This window comes from Calypte anna, chromosome 6 (genome assembly GCF_003957555.1).
Source record: "Calypte anna isolate BGI_N300 chromosome 6, bCalAnn1_v1.p, whole genome shotgun sequence".
Classification (NCBI taxonomy): domain Eukaryota; kingdom Metazoa; phylum Chordata; class Aves; order Apodiformes; family Trochilidae; genus Calypte; species Calypte anna.
The window spans coordinates 28,221,135-28,239,399 of record NC_044252.1 but is presented as its reverse complement, the minus strand read 5'-3'; the positions used below and the strand labels follow the sequence as shown (position 1 = coordinate 28,239,399).

Here is an 18,265-nt window from a genome sequence, read left to right as displayed (position 1 = left end):
CAAAAAACTTTCATAAAACCTGGCTCAAAAGGAATCCAAGGCATATTTGCTATGCCTTGGCTGCTTGTTCTTTGGTACACAGGTCTTCCAACTGTTGGGTTTTGAGTTTTTTTATGCTATGACTCAGATTCCAGCTCAGATCAGCACAGTTAGTGCCAGCCCTCATAGGAGGAGTAACTGTGTTTTCTAAGGGCATAATATACTTATTAATATGAATATCTGAACATTTGTTTTGCTTCACCAGCTCATAAAAGAAATCCTGCAGAAAAAATGTCACTTAATAGCACTGAGAGCACTCCTGGAGTGGGGCTGTTACCCACATTGCTTTGGCACTAAGGCTCATCCAGTAGCAAGCTTTGCTAACTCAGAAAGCAGACAGCAAAATTGAACACTGTGCAGAACTACCTGAGCCAGCTGGGAACAGGTGGCCTTGCACAAGTGCCAGCACCCTGTGTTTTCTCACTGAGCTAATAACTCTGCAGAGCAGGCAGCTATTAGCAGGGGTGCAGTACAGTGCTGATGCAGCTATGCCCTCCTGGTACCCAGATAAACTTGCCTGGAGCCAGCCCGAGAGGTCTGCACCACACCACATTCTGCTAGATAGGCAAATCCTTACAGCTGTTGGCAGAGGAAGCCCTGATGCAGTGTAATACAATGTATGCAGTTGACATAACAAGATGATCCCAATAAAAGTAGAGGATAAACATCACAGCAATAAATTTTAAAAAAGAGCCCCTACACCACAGGAAAGTTTGGGCTTGCTCCCACTTCTTATAAACCTCTGCCACTGCTCTGTCATCAATGAATTTTTTGCTGACAAAACAGTGATCCTAAGCTCTGCTGAAGAACTGAAGTGAAACGTTTCAATCTGTTTAGTATTCTGGAACCTGAAGAATGAGAGTGGCACTAACCTCTTATTCTAAATCCACCTTGCTTGATTCTTTTTTCAGTCCATAGCCATGAATTTCTAACTGGAAGCTTGAAAATTTCAAAGATTTAAACAGGGCTCAGTCTTCTCCTAGAGGACTACGGGTGCTATCCACTCATAATGCAAAACCTCCTCTTAGCTTCAGTCTACCTAAAGTGGAAAGTCATAAAAATCCTCAACCCCCCAGAGGCCACTGCTCTCTATGCAGAAAGATATATAGATTTAAAAGCAAAAACATGGGCTGTGAGCCAAAACAACACTTCTATAGATGAAGAACATATAGAAATATGTGTGTGTGTGTGTGAGCAGTGTATCATTTAGGGTGACTATGACTTATCATAGCACTTGTCTCTCCTCCTCTAAGAACATCATCTGTATGTCATGCTTAAGAAATCTGAAACCAGAATGTCATGCTGTTTCCTGGTGTAAGTTTTACGTATTTAAGAGTCTGAGCTGCTGGCTTGGTTGTTGCTGAAACCATCATCTGCATGGGCACTGCTATTGAGGCCCTTCCTGTTGATCTATAAACCAAACAAGTTCATCTTCCCAGACAGCAAAACTACTGCTTGCACATTGCGCTGTCACAGGAAGACAAAACCTGAAGTAATTCTGTCTTGTTTGCCACCAAAGCAAGGCTTTGCAAAGCAGGCAAAAGCCAACCACGCTGCAAAGCTCTCCTTTTGGGTTGGGGATGTTCATAACTCGGGCAGCTTGTGGGAACTGAAGGGCGGGCAGAGGGAACGCTTCAGGTTTGAGTTACCATGCAGCCACTCCATTTTAATGACACCTTTTGAAAAACTGGTTTGCAAAATAAACTAAATAATACTCTAAGGCCAACCATTGTAATATCAGTGGCAAACCCTATAAAACGGCAGTCACGTAAGACAATAACCCTCATACAACAGCGTCCCGGTTTGACAGGACCTGACCCAAACCCAACCCCGGGTCCCCTTAGGGGAGGCCGCGCTGTGGCTGTGGCCGTTGCCGTGGGGAGGAGAGGGTGGGTCAGGTGACCCGAACGGACCAATCCCAGCGCTCCTGCCCCGGGGGTGTCTCTCAAATGGCGCCTCAGAGAGCCGCTCCTGGAGCCCATGGCTGCGGGGCTGCCTGGGCTGGGGCTTTGGCATCGCTCCCTCTGCTGCTCCTGCAGCCCCTGTTTTCTCGGTGGAGAGGAGCAGGGCTGAGCAGGACGGGTTGTCTGCTCCTGCCTCCCCGAGTAGGACTGTGGCTTGGCTGCCCCGAGGCTGCTGGGGACTCGCTGGGACCCTGGACCCAGGCACCTCCATCTGCTGCTGGGTCCAGTTTGGGGCTTTTCTGGTTGGGAAGCAATGGCCAACTGAGGAGTGTGGCTTCCATATTTCTATATTTGTACCTTTATTATTTCATTAAACCAATTCTATAGTTTGCTTTTTCTTCCCAACCTTAAAGTCTCTCTGCCTTTTACCCATTTTTATCCTTCCTTGGGATGGTAGGGGGGATAACAGAGAACATCTGCCACCTGGTTATTAGCTTAAACTGGGACAAATATTAGGATTAATTCACTTAAAATACTGGAATTTTTCAAGCACCTCCCCCCCCCCCCCAAGTACTGCACACACAACCCCCAGACCCAGATGATGGTTCTGCACAACTGCTCTGCTTGGGGCTGTCTGGATGGTGACAGAAAAAAATCTTTTGGTTCCATGTGTGACTCTGAAAGCTCTGCTGACCATGAGAACCTGGGCGGGCTAAAGACACAGAGTCATATTAAAGTAATGCTGGTTGGTCTTGAACCTCTTTTCTTCACTAAGAACTTCAAGATCTTTGAATACACTTGAACAAGTCTTGGGTAAGGAGGTAAAACTGCAGAGGTCCAAGGGTGGGAAGTGAGGACATGGAATTCATGAGTGCATTGGGTGCAAGAGAAGTCAAAACGCAAGGTGGGGAAAGGGAAGAGCTGGCTGGATATCAGCCCTTTAAAGACTTAGACAGGAGACAACCGTGTCCCAGCAAAGTTAAACATACGCTACAAATGAAACTTGCACATTCTAAGTGATTCAGGAATCAGAGTAACAGCTAAGGATAGGCTTGATTTCCATGTGAAGCGAGCAGCCCATGCTGATGTCAAGTGTAAGATGACTGTAGATAGAGTAGAACTGCTGAGGAAACCAACATCATACTTCCAAGAGGAAAGATAAAACAATTTGGAAAAGAATGAGGATCGGCGTGCAGCAAGGACTGTGTGGCTTCAAAATGTGGATCGAATTCACAATGAGATTGAATCCAAAGAAAATGCCAAGAGAGAAAGCCAGTGTGAAAGCCAATATTGGAATGGTGTATTTGAGTGGAGAGGATGGAGCAGAGGAGGAACATTAATGCCCAAGATGGCAGAATCTGAGCCTGGAGGAACAAGTCTAATTTTCTGGTAAATCTGCTGAACAACAAAAAGCTTTTCTTTTTGAATAAAGAAGTTGCAGAGGGATGGACCCGAGTTGTTTGGGGAGCTCAGTTCTGATGAGATCCAAGAAACAATTATAGCCCTTTGGGAGAAGCTTGGCACCATGGGCTGAGAATTGCCATTAAATTATTAAAAGCGGGAGGAGGTAAAAGAAGCCAAAGGCTGTACAAAGTAATTTGGTTGATTTCAGGTATCTGAAAAAGTATCAGAGCAATGGAAGGTGGTTTTCATAAATGCAATATAAAAGCTAGTGTGATGCCTGTCTTTTTCTTAAAATCTCTAAAGCATTCTCAGCAGGCTTTACTTCCCCCTTCTCTATTATTTTTTTTTTTTTTTAAATAAAGTAAGAACAGCTCAATAACACCAGTGGGGATTCTGGAAAAGACTTCTACCAAATATTAAATATTTTCATGAGATATTTGATCAGATATAACACTATAATCAGAATGAATTTGCAGACTTAGAGATTTTAAGAGACCTTATGATGCTCTATCATGGCCTTTGAGCTGCACTGGAAGAATTTATAACTCCATAAAACATTTTTTAAAAGGCATAGTCACTATTTGCAATGAAGAAGATGGAGCATGAAGGGGGTGTAAAATCTCTGGCCCATTTAATATGAATGAAGGATTAGGGCATGAAAATGCATTATCCCCAATGTTCTTCAACATGGTTAAAATGGTACAATCACTCACATTTTCAGATTACAATGAACATCAAAATAGTGGAGAACCTTTGGGATCCTATGATCTGGGCAACTGTGAGTGAAGAAGAAGGTATTTTACCTTTGTAAATGGCTTCTTGAAGAAGAAAAACAAAGAGCAAGTACCATAAAAACAGACATCTGGAGAAGCCCAATTAATCAGAGGTATCAGTAAGCTGGGTACATTAATAAAATTATTTACTAACAATGGAAAAATTATATCACCAGGAGAAATTGATAACAAATTCTGTGCCTGCTGTTGTGTGAACACCCAGACTATGAACTCTTCACCAGCAAATGTTTAATTATTTTTTGTTTTAATTATGGTACAAGAAACCACAACATCTAGTACTACTAAATACATCTGATACTAAATAACTTAATAACTAAAATATACTTAACACTCATACTGTGTCTGTTATTTTTACATCACTAAAGAGCTCTGAGTAGTCTCTAAACATTAATTAATCTTCAATATTCCCGTGTCATTGGTAAGGATAATTTTTTTCATTTCTAAGTATCTAGTTAGGAAATTTAAAGCAGCAAAACTACTTCTCATAGTCAAACTATTTATTTAGAAGCAGTAAAAACCCTGCCTGCATTAATACCTTTAGGAAGATTTTAATACTTGGCCATTTGGCTCTATGCTTTTGGGGGGGGTGGGGGGGGGAAGATTTGAAGGAATATTAGCAGATTTCATGTCTGGCAGAAAGCTTTAGGGCACAGCCAGTTTGGGTAGAGTTCTGTTGTAAAAACATCCATAGTGGTTATCCTAACATTGTGTTCCAAAATTACTTTTTTCTAAGCTAAATTTTATAACTGAATATCATATAACAGGTTTAGGACCTCATATGAAAAAAACATTGCCCATTACACACTAAGTATCATGTCAAAACAGTAATTTTTGATAAAGGACACATTTGTGATAAATACTGACCTAGAAAGGAATGTTAAAAAGACTTACAGTAGAGTAAGATGTTTAAGTTATCTTCTAGGTCTGGAAATATAATTGAAGAGCTCCATCTTAGTCCTTTTCTTGATTCTTTTCCTAAAAAAGCTGTTTGGGACAAAAAGCATGTGCTGAAATTCAAGGTTTTATTCCTGTAGAATTGACCATTGGCAAAACCACAAATAGTCACTCATTTGGTTAAAATTTTAATACTAATCAAGAAAATAAGTGAGAATACATGAGGAAACAGAAAATATTCTGATTTAGATCAGCTGTGTAATTATGTGATTTGTTTCACAGCTGATCTAAATCAGAACATTTCCTGATCAGGTTTGTGTTTTATAAACTTTGTTCACTGTCCCCACCTTTGCTTTATTTTAGAAAAACAAAGTTTTTGACATATCTGAAGAGGTGCAGAGAAGTGTTTTTTTACCAAAACACGACTCAGCTATAGCTTACATGACCAAGGAAGTATCAGTTTAAGAAAACCTGGCGTATTTATAGTTGCCTTTCAGTTTCAAAACCCATTTCAGAGAATTTCAACTAAACATACAAGATTTTTTTTCTTTCTTTTTTACCTGAGAAATATCTGTAGCTGAAGAAATGACCTCATGTGGCCGCATATGATGTCATGCAGAAATGGAAGCATTCATTTTGGAAGTGGAGTTTTAGTAAATAAAGAAAAGCTGAAGCAACATACGGCCCTGAATTAAACAAGGCCAGGGGCTGCAAGGCCTGGTTTTGCCAGCTTTGTTCCTCTTCATTAGCATTCACCAAGCAAGTACAGCTGAAGACAATTTGGGAAGTTCTGGTCACCTGTAGACAACAGTAGTTTTGCTCTTATTTGCTAAAAGGACCTAAAGTAGCCTTAGGGATTCCATACTTTACTCTAGAGATGATCTGAAACAAGTGTCATTAAACTACAGCTTTTCAGGAAATGCTGCACCTTGGAGATGGAATAGATCATTTATTTAAATAATTTATTTAATTTTCCCCAGCATTTCAAGCATTCTGGATAGGACAACTTTGCCTGAAAAAAAAAAAAAAAAAAAAAAAGAGAGGGATTGCTAATTACCTTTAGCAGAGACTTTTGCTTTATTGTCAAGAAACCTTTCAGATGTTTTTTAAAAAACTGGTAATGAAATTAGATACATAATGATTTTATAATTTAGGTGAATGCTATGAAAGTTATGAATAAAGACTGACCATCTGTTAAAGTGATCCCAAACTAAAATTCTTACCATCAGGATTCCAGCTCTACATTAGATTATTTAGAAAAACATTATTGCTGCTGATTTTACACATAAATTCCATGTCCCAATCTGAACTGTCCAGATGTTTTTTATTTGGAAGATGAGAGGGGACTCTAACCATTAAGAGAGCAGTCAGCTATGAAAATTTTCAGATCAGATTTATCTGAATGTTCCTACTTAATGTATCTTCATACTTAACAGATCTAGAATTTGGCCTTCTTTTTTGGATATAATTTTAATAGCGGCAAAACACAGGTAACCATTTTTTTGTAGAGTTAAACTAGTGTTTCATTACATTTCATAGGAATGTAATGAATGTAAGCAAAGATTCTCAAGTGTTATTTATAAGTGCACAATTTTGATTCAGGTGGCTTCAGGACTTTATAGAAGCACAGAGCAGAACTGAAGGACTGGGGAACCCATGTTGCCAGGGACGGTCTCATATTTTGAATTCATAGCTGCTGAATTCCCCTCATCAGAAACCCCTCACAGTCTGAGGGGATGGAAGTGGAATCCTGACAATTAGAACTTCACTGGGGCTTACTTTCCAGAACAGTGCTTAGTGGTTTATTTTTAATCCCACATAAATCACATTAATAAGAGGCCATTCAACATTTTCGGATTCTAAGAAGGAGTTGCAAAGTTAAGCTGGAGAAGAGTTTTTTAAAAATTGGCTTTTTCATTTAGCAACCATAATGGGACAGTTGGTAAAATACCTCAGCTGATGTACAGTGGTAAAAAAAGTTTTCAATTGCCAACAACTAACAAAATGTAGTTATCAGACATATTATGTTTATTTTTATACCTTTAAGATAGAAAGATGTCATAGTTACTCTGCAACTTTGGTTTGAGATGTGTTGGCAAACTTCTGGTGTTTAAGTATGGCCATTATATAAGCATTTTTTTTTTAAAAAAATTATTTTATTATTGTATATCTTTTCTAATTTACATGCAGTCGGGGACTCTGGGAGAGGACAAAACACTCTCAGAGTGAATGAAAATGCTGAATGACCACATGACAAACATGCTCTTTTTTCCGTACAATTAAAATAAAATTTTTAACTGTTAACACAATAAAATGGCTGATAGCTATTTGCCCATCTTCACTGTTGCAGTAAAATCTTTTAATCCCTTTAAAACTCATACCTGCTTTTCAAGTAACTGTCAGACTCCAAGATACAGAGGAATGTGATTCTTTATGAGTGAGTACAGTTAAAACTTTTCTACAAGACTACATGGTCTTTCTGTGTATGGGGTTTCCAGCTCAGTCACAAAACACACACTGGATATTTCTTGTGTGAAATGTTTAGGTTGAAGATAATACAGACTTGGGAATTTATTCCAGGCAAGTGGTTCTTTCCTTTTAGCATAAGTGTATGAGTAATATAAACCAGTTTCATCATTTTATATTCGTGTGAACAGAACAACTTTAAAGCTGACAGAAAGGGTTGTTTTCAAAACACCATCTTTTCACTATGCTAAGCAGCACTGATTTCAAGTTCCCAACAGAAGCTTTAAAAAGGAAATTTTAAAGTTTTAAGACATAAGAGACTGAGGTCAGAAGAGGCAATAAAAGTCAGAAGATTGTGATGGCATTATTTTAGGACAATAATCTTATTTGAAGATATGAAAATACTGAAACAATCATGCCAGCATAAGAAATAATTATACCATAATTCATAAGTGCACAATTTATCAAAATAACGGAGCGGTCATGGTTAGACGCAACCTAATATTCCTGTATAAGATATAAGTACATACTGTACAATCGTTCCTTTTTATAGTTATTTTTACAGTTATTCCTCATCCAAATTAAGCTGAGTACTTCTGTGTATGAATGGCGTTGCAAAATTAACACAGCTCACAACAGGGCTTCATTACTGCTACTGCACCACCATGGCATGCAAGTAACTATGTAGTCAACTATAAACAGTAAAATGTCATCATCTCCCAGAAATAAAAAGAACATGAAAAATACAGATAGAGTAGTAAACATCAATTATCTTTTTATATCTTCCATATTTACCAAAAGTCTATCTTTACATGAGGCCTTTAAACCTCTGCATCACTCTCCTGTACTAGCAGGGTGGCAGATTTGGAGTTGAGAAACTCTACCATCAACAGGCTTGTACAAAACTACTGTTTTCATATTATACTGCTGTCAACATGTAATGTGTAAATGAGAACATGACAACTGTGCTACTTACCCCTTAGCATTCCCTTACTCTTTTGTATATTCATGAATCTTGAGTATACATAAAAAGACTGAGGGCGATTAAAACTGTTTGCTAGGTTTTCTGTTGTGGTGAGCAAGCTCCCAGAAGGCTGATGCCCTATAGAAAGGAAACTCTTTCCATCTGCAAGGACTGATTGTGTGAGGTTCCATAGTGGATGCTGGATTTCAGTACCACTGTTGGAAGCCACTTGGATTTCTTAAGATTTATTTAATTTCTGTTATGCAGGTTAACTCCTTAACTGGTGGAAAAGGATGAGATTGAAGTCTGTAGCTGGGAGAATAAAAACCATCCACATTTCAGTATAAAAAGAAGGGGCAAAGTGCTGACTGGGATTCATTTTTTCTGCTTGGAGGTTAGGGCAATATATATACACTAGCAAATTTTTGTGTTGGAATGGGAGCAGGTAGATTTACAGCAAGTTAAATTCTCCTTAGACTTGCAATCTTGGAGACTCTCTTAGAAAAAAAAAACAAACCAGCAAACTTGATTGCAGAAGCATTTCCATGCTCAATTAATTTTGCTAATCAGTAAACCACAATGAAGGGCCCACATGCACTCTGTAAAACACATGATTCAGAATTCAGAAAAGACTCAAAACTATGAAAGCCCACCCATCACTCTCCTGCAGCCCAGATTATGTTTCTGAGGCTTTTGCAAAGTAAAGAAAATTAATCATAAAATGCTCCAATCAAGTTTTTTTTATGGAACTATATTTCAAATATTACATGTGGTTTTCTCAGGTTATACCTGTGCTAAATTAAAAAGCTCCCTACCTATTTCGGGCAATGATAAAAAACACCTAACTCCAAATGATCCTCTTTAGTTCTTGCTTGCTTGAAAGAACCTTAATGCTGATTACAAGGAAAGAACTGTACAATTCTCATTGTTACATTAAGCTGTACAAAAATGTCCTTTAGTTTCCTGGAATTTTTTTTTCAGTTTTCAGTTGTACAATTTCCTTCTACATTACAAAACCATGTATGTTTTTTCCTAGTTCTGTTCAAGGAATTCCCCTGCTCTGATATATTCAGGATTAAGAATACTGGGTATTTTATTTCACATTTTGCTGATATCAGGATCCACTCTTTTTATTAAAGCTCATCAAACATACTCATACCTACCATAAGTTTGTTCTGCTTTGGGGTATAGTAGGCTGGATGACTATAACAGAGCACAGTACCTCATATGTTCATTTATAGATATGCCTCCATAAAAACTGAGGCTGTAGGATAGCTTTCAATGGAAGCCATTTAGAAAGAAAACATTACAGAATATACAATTGTAGTTTTCAAATCTCAGACACAAGTTCCTTGACGTGTTGAAAGATGGTGTTTTCGATTTCTGACTCCTGAACTCTTATCTTTACAGTCTGCAGGCTTCTGTTGAGAAATGTCTATCAGTGCACTTGCAATTGCAAGACCTGTAGATGAAGAAAGGAAAAACAAAATTTAATGCCCAGCTTTCCCTAAAAGACTTCCAGAGCTGTGTGATGGTTCCTTTCATGACAAGTTTTTCTGCTTTCCCAGAAAGATTGGTTTCTCACTTTCTAAAATGCTACCTGAAGAAAAGAAACAGAGGGGAAAAAAAAAAAAAAAAGAAAAGTGCAGTTAAAACACTAAACTGGAAATCAGGAGAACTGAGATCCATTTAAGTCTCTTATTGATTTGCTGTGTGATCTCAGCATCACCTCTCTTTATCACCATTTTCTTGGTTATGTCGACCACCAGCTCTCTGACATGGATTTTCTCTTATTACATCTTTGTGCATTGCATTCAGAAATGGGTGAAACAATCAAATCAGAAAATAAAAATGGAGAGCATAGTTCAGACAAGATTGTATCCTTGAATACTTCCCTTTGCAGTACATATGCCTCCCTATCTGGGAGTATTCAGCTGTTATTACTTACCATGAAAAAAAAGATTAAAAAATATCTTTCCAGAAGGCATGGATTTGTGAACAGACAGTGAACTGTGAGATGATGTTGGCGTGGGTAAATTCCAAATGTTGACAACTCACAAAACCCCCTTTCTTTTCTGATTCTGTTAAAGTTGGTATTTCATGGCCTCTTATAATCTTAACAGGGTGGTACAGAGGGCATGGATAGGCAGGCTAACAAATCAGTAGTTTATAAGAATTTTCTCTTCCATTTACTTATTATTCCATACTTGCTAAAAATTACTGAGTTCTGAAATGTTCTGACTGGCAGCACAATACATGGTAGCTCTGAATTTTTAAATTCACACAGGGGATATTGCAATTGAAATAAATTAGGAATATTCCCATCATTCATATGTTCTACTGCATTATGGCTGCAATAAAACTGTGACACTTATATCTGCAAAACCACATCCCTATATATACCCATAATGCAGGTAACAATGGTGCTGGTTCTCCATACTGCCCAACAGATCTCAGTCTCTAACCAGTAACAGCACTACTCCACAAGAAAACCTCTGAAAATACTTTTTTTTCCACATTTAATAGGCAGTCTCTATTTTTAAAATCAGCTTACCTATTACAGAATCCAATTTTGCAGTATTTTCTCATTAAAATGCTTATCTACTAAGAAAGTGCAAAAAATGTCTTTCAAGTGTTTCTACAGGCTTCCTTCTTTGTTTGTGATATATTGTCAGATTTTGTTCAGGTTTCCAAAATCCTGAAAAAAAATATGCTACTGCACACTGAAACACTGCCTTTCTTACTTGGTAATAATGTTGCAGGAACTAATTAATGTGCATACACCTTTTTAAAAATTCACAGCACTATACCATAAAATGCTCGGTACAATTATCATTGCTACATTTCAGGGTATGTAAAAGCCAAGATTAGTTAGTGTTTTTCTCACATACACATAAATTTCCTGGCACGAGCTAGTGATGCCTTAAATTGGACTTTGATATATTAAGTTTTTGAAATCTTTGAGGCGTTTTTAAAGTATCATCAGTATCTGGTACTAGCAAATTCAGGAATAAAACCTAAATAACATTTTGATGGTTACTTACGTGGTCCTGTCTTTAACACCTAGGCTAAGGGACTCTGCTAACTGGAATGCAAACTATTAGATTTTCCATTTTTTTTTATGTGTTATTTGGAATACACTTCAATGTATGATGCTCACCTCACTTTACAGTTAACAAAAGGAAGAACTATTTCCTTCAATTCTAGTGCTGCATGCTGGCTGGGATATACCAGCGTGCAGTTAAGAGTTCCATTAAAATCAGGTCACTACAGAAGATCATTTTTCAAAATGTCAAACAAATCATCTGATGAAATTCCTTTATTATGTCTCTATGACCAGCATAGGTCCTTGTTATCAAAGCAATACAATTAACCAGGGGAACAATTAATTATTTCAGACTGGCAGTCTAAAGGAATTTCATTTACCAAGTCAAGCTGATGCGCAGACACTGTGAGCAAGCAAATTTACATCAAAATACAACAGAAGTTTTGATAAAAATGCTATGGTTTAAATATTCATTAAAAGAAAAAACCCAAAACATTCTCTTCATTTTACAGGATTTGTATATACAAAACAAATGGAATACATTTACAGGTCATTAAAGTGGGAACTATACACGGTGTAGTGCTCTGTGTATCTGTTCCCTCAGTTTGTAAGTTATTTAATTTAACCATCTTTCCTGAATTCCTGCCATTTAAATATTCTACCTACCATTCCCACTGGTATTTTCCAAACCAGCACGTGGTCTCTGGTTGCCTCTGGCTCTTGAGGAAGGCAGCAGAAGAGAATGGGGGAATCAGTGAGCATCCCACATGGAGAATCACCTCTAATCTAGGGTCACCTCTAATACTCTCAATTCTGGAAATTCAAGCCCAGCTGCAGAACTGGACCTATTTTTACATTTACTTTGTTTATCTATTGAATGTTGTAGAAATAACCTGACCTAGTTCTATGCAGCTAAAACAACCTCTAGCTTTTTTAAGGATATGTATGGAAAAAACATTAAGAAGTAGGCCCAGTCAAACACGTAAGTATATTTTTATAAGAGATAATTGCATTCACAAAGAGAAAAATACCAGCAATATGAACTTGGTTATCTTTAGCAGAACTATTTTCTTTCCTAATGGAAGTTAAATGGTAATAGTTTATTCTCAGAAAGCAAGTGTCTGATCATAAAATTACTGGTGTGTGAATTTTTTGTCTTTTTTTTTTTTTTTTCAACAATTATGCAAAACAATTAATAAGTACAGGAATAAAATACAGCACCGCAAATGAGATTGCCTTGAAAAGCAAATTCCCCATTTATAAACAAACAGCATTTCCACTCTGCATTTGAACAAAAGCATCTGAAAAAGTCATTCATTTTGAGATGCTCTCCTCCCAGTCTCTGTAAAAAGAGGCAGTGCTATATATTTTAATTTTGCAGCAAAACAGCTTCATTAGGCGTGAAAGGTTAATTGCAGGTTTAAGTGCAGTTCAGGGAACAGTGCACGGGTCTGTAGTGAATAGCACAGTCTGCTAGAGGAAGGCTGAGTGCTATAAACTGTTTGCCCTGCTGAAATGTTTTACTACCTCATTTACTAACTGTCTTCTTTTACTGCTTGTATTTGTAGTTCTTCTAAACCTTTAATAGCTACAGTTTTATTTCACTGTAATCAGATTTAAATGGAAATACCCATGCTGGGATGTTTAAACATTTTCCCTCTGATTGTATACAGCTACACTTGAACTGATGTAAGGCTACAGTATCTCTCAGAGCAGAAAAAAAAACTTACATCGAAAAAGTTAGTCTTACATGCTGCATATTTAAAACATTTTTTCCTCCTTTATTGTTAATTTTAATGAAAAATGCATTCAACTCTTATTATCCCCTTTGTTAACAGTGAGGGAACAAAGAATGACCTTAGATTGACGGTTAGGCAAGTAACTGGAAATGTGGGGGTTTTTTTAATTTTAATATGTATTGTTCAGAAATAACATTATGATAAATGACTTCATTTGATTAAATTCTCCAGATTTCCATTGTTACACATAATCAGAACATTCAGAAAGCTGAAGAGAATAAAATAACTACAACTCCGGTAGATCAATTAGATTTGTTTGACATTTTAACCAAAATTATAGTCATTGCTTAAGGTGACCTTAGGGAATGAAAATAAAATGACAGCTGCCATACAGAGGGATTTAAACAGAAAAGACTGAGTTAATGCTATACTATTAATGCAATAGCTTCAACCTCCAGCACCCAGCAGTCTTTGTGCTACTTCCATTTGTTGATTCTTTACAGACCTGTAACTGTACCTGCTCACCTAATAGTGGGCAAAGTCCTTTTATCATAAAAAGTCTGTTATTTGAGGTCTTTCCACAGTAGAAGATACAATGCCCAGGAATAGCTGTTCAAATAGATTTAACAGTTTGAAGACATACTGAGGAAGTGATAAAATTACAGACTCAAGTGCCTCATGAAGATGACCACTGCAGAGTGAAGACAACTTCATGCTCATCAATAAAACAACCAGTTATGATGTAGGCAATTTTAATGAGTTCTGTTATTTCATTATTATTTCAAGTCTATAAAGAATTGTGGTTTATTTTAAATACACAACGTATGTTATGTATATGTGACATATATAAATGAATTTATACACAAAACCACTTTGTTAATAATGCAGTTCTATACCATCTGTTTCTTAATTTGATGAAGCAGATGCCATTCACCATAACCTTTATGGATGCATACCAGGACTGCATACATTTATTCTTAATAGGAAACATAGATGTCAGCTATAATGTCTATAATTGTGGAGAAATATAACTTTCAAGAACTTTTTTACTAGGTAAGTGTTTCTGAGTACCCACTGAAAAAATTCCCTTTCTCTGAGACCTTGTGATAGGAATATTTTAATTCCATTTGGTTGTTTGGCAGAATTTTCAATATTGTCTAGTACTTCCTACCCTTTTCCTTTTTTCTCAACAAAACTTTCTCCAAGTGGACTAACATGATTAATTTTCATGACTGAAGAGGCCAGAATAGTGTTTATGCTACATACACACTCATGATTAATTTTCATGACTGAAGAGGCCGGAATGCTGTTGGTGCTACATTCTCCTGTGCTATGGATCATACCATGTCTGGAGATATCCAAAAAGCACATAAAATGGAACAAAAATAAAATTTGGGATTCAAAAGCATGAGCCACAGAACCTAGTCATAACCACTTAAAGACCTGATGTTCAAGTGCCTGCTTTCCAGGAGAAAAATTCAGTGTCATCTGAAGTTCAAGGCTATAGAGGGCCAGAGGAACCACTGTATCTCACAATAGAACTAAGTTAATTTCAGTCAGAAAATAGTCAAATCCTTCATGTGTATCTGAGGGCCCTGATCTGGCAGGTGTGCCTAGACAATATCCAGAGATCATGGATTTAGTAACAGGGAAAATCAATCATAAGCAACCGCCATGAAGAATAAATATCTTCATAACTTGTCATACTGCATTTTTTGGAATTTGAATTAGATTGTTTTAGAAAGGACAAGCTGACAGCACCTCAAAATCACAAAGTCTTTTCATGGGCTTCTCTTCCTGTTTGGTGCATGGATGTGTATTTTAAGTTGACACCACTCTTACTATGAGAAAGATATATTAGACAAACTAAACCAACTAGGAAATTACTTTGGGCAAGTAACCTCATCACTTTTTTTCAGTGATAATTTTTGCTAGATGGGAAGACAGCCAAGACTCCAGGAGGTATGTTTTCCTTTCCTTATCCATGTAAGTTAATTAAATAAGTAAAATATGAGACAGAGCTTAAACCACAACAATAATAAACTAAATAATGATACTGTGGAATTAAATAGCCACACACTAGGAGAGAGAAGATGTCATGCTCCTTTGTATTATACCCTTGGTACTTTGTAATAACAACTACCTGTAGGTGCTAAGAAACTCTTATTCCCTGAATAGACTTATAAATTACTTGCTGTCACTTTGTTGGAAATGCAGACTATACAATAAAGGATATGAAATGTTCAGCCTTTACCTAATTTTTCTCGTCTTGAAAAGGAAATGACCCTACATATTTGTGTGAAATATTTGTGCTCCAAGGAGCCAGAAGTGATTTTTTTAGGGTATGTGGTCAGGCAGTTTCCTCTTCCCTTTCAGTGTGAGATATCTGTCTGTGATCCAGGTCTGTACATCATCAGATGCCTCTAAACTCTCCAGCCTGTGCGGCTAAGAGAGAGCATGGGCTGATGGGGCTCTCTGGGTGTGGATCAGTAGGGATTGACTATAGAATGTGGAATAGGTCTTGTCTGTTCAGCAGGGCAAACACTCTCCTGATGAAGGGGATCTAGTGAGGAGTAGGAGACACTATGGTAGGGGGATTGGGTGTCAATTGAACCTTTTTTCTCCTACCCTCTTTTCTCAGGTCCTCCTGGAGCACAAGAACCATGGGATCATGGAATCATTTGTGTTGGAGAAGACCTTTAAGATCAAGTCCAACCATTGATCTAATACCACCAGGTCCACCGCTGAACTACATCACTGAGTACCACATCTACACGTCTTTTAAATGTCTCCAGGGATGGTGACCCAACCATTTCCTTGGGCAGTCTGTTAAAATGCTTGACAGCCTTTTCAATGAAGAATGTTTTCCTGCTATATAATATAATACTCCCCTGGCATGGCTTGAGGCCATTTACTCTTGGTCTATTGCTTGTTACTTGGGAGAACAAATGGACTCCCACCTCACCACAGCCTCCTGTCAAGTAGTTGTAGAGAGCAATAAGGCCTCCCCTCAGCCTCCTTTTCTCCAGGATAAACAACCTCAGTTCCATCAGCAGATCTTTCACTGATTATTTGCAAAAGCAGCTAATGAGAGATTATTGCATATAGCTGGACTGCAAAATCAAACTTGTACAGCAATCCAACCTGTGCACCTTGCCCTGGGGAGGCAGCAGAGATGGAAGTAGAAAAACACTTTAAAAATGAGAGAGGAAACCTGAGCTAATGGGTGACCTGAGCTAGGAGAGGACCTCTCCTCTGAAACTGCATAGGAGATGATAGGCAGGGAGCAGCAAGCCATGGCAGGTCTTGAAGATGAGTAATGATATTTGAGGCAGTAGAAAAAGGGATTTCTGTGATAAAAAAAATAGTCAAGACCTGAAATGAAGGCGGTTAAGGCAGTAGTTGTTCAGTGTGGCAGCAATTCACAGAAATCACAGAATGTCAGAGTTTGAAAGAGACATCAAAAGATCATCCAGTCCAACCCACCAGCAGGGTCACCTACAGCAGGTCACAGAGGAGCAGATCCAGGTGGAATGTCTCCAGAGAAGGAGACTGCACAACCTCCCTGGGCAGTCTGTTCATTGCTCTGTCACCCTTACAATGAAAATTCAGAAGCAAGCTGCAGAGACCATTGGCAAGGGCTTTTGTTTTGGTGATTTAGAGGGAAGATGGTGTTCTGGAGAGGCTGCAGCAATAGAGTTCAACAAATCCAAGTGCTTGTGGTAAGGAAGCAAAGAAATAAAAGTCTAAAGCTGGAGGGACAGCAAGGGCAATAGTGTCATTAACAGGGATTCATGGGAAAACAGTAGAATCCAAACTAATATTAAGTAATGTAAAATGTGAGAGGGAGAAATAACCTACATAAAACTCGTCTTTAACCTCAGCTGTTGGTAAAGAGAACCAAATCCAGGTGTATGGAATACAAACTTCCATCAAAGTTAAACATACGAATTTTCTACAAATAAAGGGAGAAACTGAACAGTAGATATTTTCCCCAAATCTCTTTGCTTCATCAAAAAAATCTTTGAAGAGTAAAGCACACATTAAGCCTTGATGACTAAACATTACTAGCTGTATTATCTATTTCCTGGGCCTTTTTCTTTGAGGCTCCCTGGTAAAGTTTGTCGCATATTTGTCCAGTGATATTAAGAATGACTGGTTCCAGAGACCCAAAATAACAAAATTCAATGAGGATTGTAATTGACTGCTGAGTCTGAAGACAAAACTTCTTCTCAACACCTCTTACTGACTCACTTTAGATAATAAAGTAGGCTTGGGAAAAGGTTATATTTAGAATAGTTTAGTAATAGCTCCTAGAGCTGCAATAGTTATCAGCACTAAATTTCAATTAATAAAGCAGACATCACATCTAGGCAGGAAATATATTCTTCTCACACAGAATAGCAGAGCTGAGTGAATTAAAGCATCTTGATGTTTTATTTAAGAAGTTTTACCTTGGCAGTGGTTACAGACAAGTGATCTATTGTTAGACCATTATTTTATTGCATTATTGCAGGTTTTTGAACCTTGGACCCCAAGTGGTAACTACAGAAATTTAAGAACACCCCTAGCTGTTCCATTGGCTTCCTTAACATGGTTTATTTTATACAAAATTATGGCAGATTCTTGCATGCAATTTTTTTTCCTTCAACATATAGAAAACAACAAGTAATTACTGCATGAGTAGTTATGAATGCCATCAGAATTCCTCTACTCTGCACTTCTGGAATGTAACTTAAGTTGTGGAGACCCAAACAGGTGTATCAGTACCAAAATATGCTTAAATTTTTAGGGGGAAAAGAAAATTTATGGGAAACATAACATTTTCAGAAAGCTATCAATTAAATACAGGAATAACAAATCCCCTGTAATTCACAATATAATTTTTATTTTAAGATATTAGAAGAAAAAAAAAGGTTTTGGTTTTCAACACAGGGCTATTAAAAACAGCTAAGTAGGAATAATCTGCTTAGAATATGTGCAAAATTCATGCAGATTAATTCCTTGATGCTCTT

The 18,265-nt window shown here is 37.6% G+C and overlaps 1 protein-coding gene across 1 annotated transcript in view; it reads right to left on the bottom strand.

Annotated features, from left to right (window-relative positions):
• Positions 1-7,864: 7,864 nt before the first annotated feature.
• ATRNL1 (attractin like 1) overlaps positions 7,865-18,265 on the bottom strand; it is a 461,414-nt gene continuing 451,013 nt past the window's right edge. Inside the window, exon 29 of the mRNA XM_008490117.2 lies at positions 7,865-9,927. Coding sequence (XP_008488339.1) covers positions 9,803-9,927 — 125 coding nt within the window. The 3' untranslated portion in view covers positions 7,865-9,802. The remainder of the gene's footprint in view (positions 9,928-18,265) is intronic.